The 3,621-nt window shown below is 49.0% G+C and overlaps 1 protein-coding gene across 1 annotated transcript; it reads left to right on the top strand.

The window, feature by feature from the left end:
• The first annotated feature begins 653 nt into the window (after positions 1-653).
• On the top strand, positions 654-3,419 carry CRNN (cornulin). Its single transcript, XM_059374558.1, has 3 exons — positions 654-791; positions 1,929-2,627; positions 2,766-3,419. The coding sequence occupies exons 1-3, from the start codon at positions 654-656 to the stop codon at positions 3,417-3,419; spliced, it is 1,491 nt and encodes a 496-aa protein (XP_059230541.1).
• The last annotated feature ends 202 nt before the right edge of the window (positions 3,420-3,621 follow it).

Raw genomic sequence — 3,621 nt, 5'->3', positions numbered from 1 at the left:
GATATTTAATAGCTGCCACTTAGTATAAGCCAGCATCTGCCAGGTGCTTTATATGAATTATCTCTTTTAATCCTCACAATAATCCTATAAAGTACATATTTGATAGGATTATCTTCATTTCACAATTAGTAAACCAAGGCATAGAAAGGAAAAGCAACCTGCCCAACCTCACCAGGTAGGTGGTGAAGGTAGCATAGAAGTCCTGACTCTGGAGACTGCTGTTAATCATAGTGTGTCTCTCCTTCCCATTCATAAAACCCATTAAGTAGGAAAGGAGATGGGAAGACCCAGACAGAAAGACCGAACCACCAAAGACTATGGACTCCAAAAGACAAACTCAGGGTTTTAGAGGGGAAGGAGCAGGTGGGGGGCGGGGGTGGGGAGATGGGTGAGCCTGGTGATGGGTATTAAGGAGGACACAGATTGCATGGAGCACTGGGTGTTATATGTAAACAATGAATCATGGAACACTACATCAAAAATTAATGGTGTACTATATGGTGACTAAAATAACATAATAAAAAGGGAGAGAGAGAGACAGGAAGCAGAACTGAATATGCGAGAAAAGACTGGGAAGAAGCAGGAGGAAACACTAAAATTGACTTTGGAGCCCCCAAGGGGGCTTTGTTTCTTTCTCCAGCCTGAGTCCAAAGATGCCTCAATTATTGCGAAACATTAATGAGATCATCGAAGCCTTTGGGCGCTACGCCAGGACTGAGGGCAGCTGCCCAGTGCTTACCCGGGGGGAGCTGAAAAGGCTCCTGGAACATGAGTTTGCTGATGTCATTGTGGTATGATATCCCGGGCCAGGTGGGGAGGGCAGGAGAGGAGAGATGAAACAGATTTGCCTGCAGATGCTTTGCCTCAGGAATCTTAGGCGGCAGTTGCTGGATCCAGGCCCACCGGGCCTCCTGGCAGCTCTGCAGGCTGAGAAAGGAAAGGTAAAGAAGCAAGAGACAGTCACAGCAGTTCACAGGTCAGGTCCTTAGAGAAAATACCTTGATTTCAATTAATTCTAATTTGGAAACAAGGTGAAATGACTCACAGGGGACAGCTCAGAAAGAAACAGAGCCTTTGAAGATTCAAGAAATGAAAGTAATTGCTGCTTTCTGGTGTTTCTTAAATCTGATATAGTAACTACTTCCTATGTCTATCAGAAATTTGATCACCCATTAATAAGAATGCATTAGAAGCATAGTTCAGTATCTTGCAGTTGCTCAAAAATATTAGTTGAGTGTTCACATCAGAAATGAGTTTTGAAGGACAGGTTGGTTATTATCAGCTGGGGATACACTCTAAGAGCCCCTCCCCACTTCTCCAACCACTGACAAAGCAGACCTAGGACCTTGAGGCATTTCCCTGTCCCTCCCTGTCTTTGGTTTATCTAAAGCAACCAGGATGATGGTCTTAGAGACAGGAATGTATAGACACACAGGATGCATATTCAGGGCAACTTGTGGTCCCACCAGACCCCACCCACCCCATCTTCAGAAAGCACCTTAGCCTCAGCATGGATCTCACAGAATTCTCTTTGGGCTATGTTCCTGCTGTGTTTCTCCTGGTGCTGGGTTTGCTGGAGAGCATCCTGCTCAATGCCAGAGGTCAGGGACTGAGGACAACCCAAAGACTCATTATGAGCTCAGTCATTTATTCATTCTTCATTGAATCTTGATCCAGTTCTCCTAGAGGCCAGGAATTATGGCAGGCACAGATGATACAAAAAAAAAATGTACTTTTTACCCTTGAAAGAAGGGCAGGATGGCACACTAAAAATGGTTTCATGTTAGGGCTGCTGTAGCTATGTGAGTGGTATGGAGCCAGCACAGATGGACTCCCAAGTTCAGGGTTGGGAAGCCTGAAAGCTGAGTGCACTGGCCCAATCACACCTTCCTCAGGTGAGGGATGCTGACTTGGTCTCTTCTCCACAGAAACCCCATGATCCTGCCACTGTGGATGAAGTCCTGCACCTGCTGGATGAAGATGATACAGGGACTGTGGAGTTCAACGAATTCCTGGTCCTGGTGTTTAAAATCACCCAAGCCTGTTTCAAGACAATGAGTAAGAGTCCTGAGGAGACTTGTGGATCTCAAGAGTCTGGAGGCCTCCCCACTGGGGCCTCACAAGAGCTGAGGAAAGAACAGAGCAAGAGAGCTGAGGTGCGACAGATTAGGGAAGGACAGATTTGCGAGAGGAGCCAATGTGTACAGCGCACTCTGGCCTCCAGGGGACAGGCAGGTGTTGGGGCTCAGAACCATGCTCAGGGTCTTGACCAGGATAGGCAGTCTGAATCTCAGAGACAAGAGAAAGAAAGTCAGCAGACACAAGCTCGGAGACATGTGCAGCAGACCCAGAGAGTAGGAGGAGACAAGAGTCACCAGATCAGACAGAGGGAGTCAGAGAGACAGTCACAGACCAGGGAACAAGACAGAGCACAGAAGACAAGTGAATTAGTGACTAGAACTGGAACTCAGACCCAGACAGATGAAAACCAAACTGTGGAGCAGGATAGGAGCCATCATATAGAAAGTCCTGACACACGGTCACAGGAGTCCACCCATGGCCAGACCAGAGGGACTGAGGTCCAGGGTCAAGATAGGAGCCAAACAAACCAGATACTAACAGAACATGTTCAGACACCAGGAGGTATCACCCGGGCCATGGAGCCAGACAGGAGCCATCAGATAGGAAGCCCTGACACACAGCTACAGGAGTCCTCCCACGACCAGAGCAGAGGGTCTGAGGTCCAGGGTGAAGACAGGAGCCAGGTAAGCCAGATACTGACAGGAGAATGTGTTCAGACACCGGGAGGTGCCACCCAGGTCATGGAACTAGACAGGAGCCATCAGATAGGAAGCCCTGACACACAGCTACAGGAGTCCTCCCATGGTCAGACCAGAGGGTCCAAGGTCCAGGGTCAAAACAGGTGCCAAACAAGTGAAGTGGTGACAGGAGAACAGATTCAGACACAGGCAGCCTCAGAAACCCAGACACACACTCAGGCCATGGAGCAATACAGGAGCCACAATGCAAGTGACATAGGAGATAGAAATGAGGGACAGACCCAGAGGCAGTCAGGCCGTGGTCACAGATGGACACAAGTGAGCGACTATGAGGCAGGAGAGAAAAAGCTGGGAGGACAGGCCCAGGCTGGGACAAACACTCTGACAGGCAGACAGGACTGGAGGAGCACTCACCCAAGATGCAGTGTGACAGGTGGACAGAGAGAGAGAGAACCCACAGTGGTTACCCAGGAGTGGGTGGATGACCACACAAGGGAGATGGAGATCCCAAGGCAGGGGCATGGTAGCCTGCACACTGGCATGCCTTCAGCCCAGGGCCAGGAAGCAGCCCAGCCAGAAGGGAAGCGAGGCCTCACAGCCAGGGGGCTATATTCCTACTTCAAGAGCAATAAGCCATGAATATCCCAGCCCTGGACTCCAGTGTTCAGTACTGGAAGAAGACAACTGCAGAGGGGTTGGTTTGTCCTGTCCTGACCAGTCCAATTGGCATGTCTCTGGACATTAGTTCTTAATCCTGGTGTTTCTCTCTTAGATCTTTCTCAATGAAAACTTTCCTGCAAGGTATTTTCTATCCTAAACTCCTCTCTGAGCTGCTCTGCTG

Source organism: Mustela nigripes, chromosome 14, assembly GCF_022355385.1.
Source record: "Mustela nigripes isolate SB6536 chromosome 14, MUSNIG.SB6536, whole genome shotgun sequence".
NCBI classification, from domain to species: Eukaryota; Metazoa; Chordata; class Mammalia; order Carnivora; family Mustelidae; genus Mustela; species Mustela nigripes.
The sequence above is the reverse complement of the archived record's forward strand: the minus strand, read 5'-3'. Positions and strand labels throughout refer to the sequence as shown.

Excerpts from the sequence above, each read along its gene's own strand:
- CRNN (XM_059374558.1), top strand. The coding sequence starts at position 654 with ATGCCTCAATTATTGCGAAACATTAATGAGATCATCGAAGCCTTTGGG. Across the intron at positions 792-1,928 it reads AGTTTGCTGATGTCATTGTG|AAACCCCATGATCCTGCCAC; the intron begins GTATGATATCCC and ends TCTTCTCCACAG. Across the intron at positions 2,628-2,765 it reads ACCAGATACTAACAGAACAT|GTAAGCCAGATACTGACAGG; the intron begins GTTCAGACACCA and ends GACAGGAGCCAG.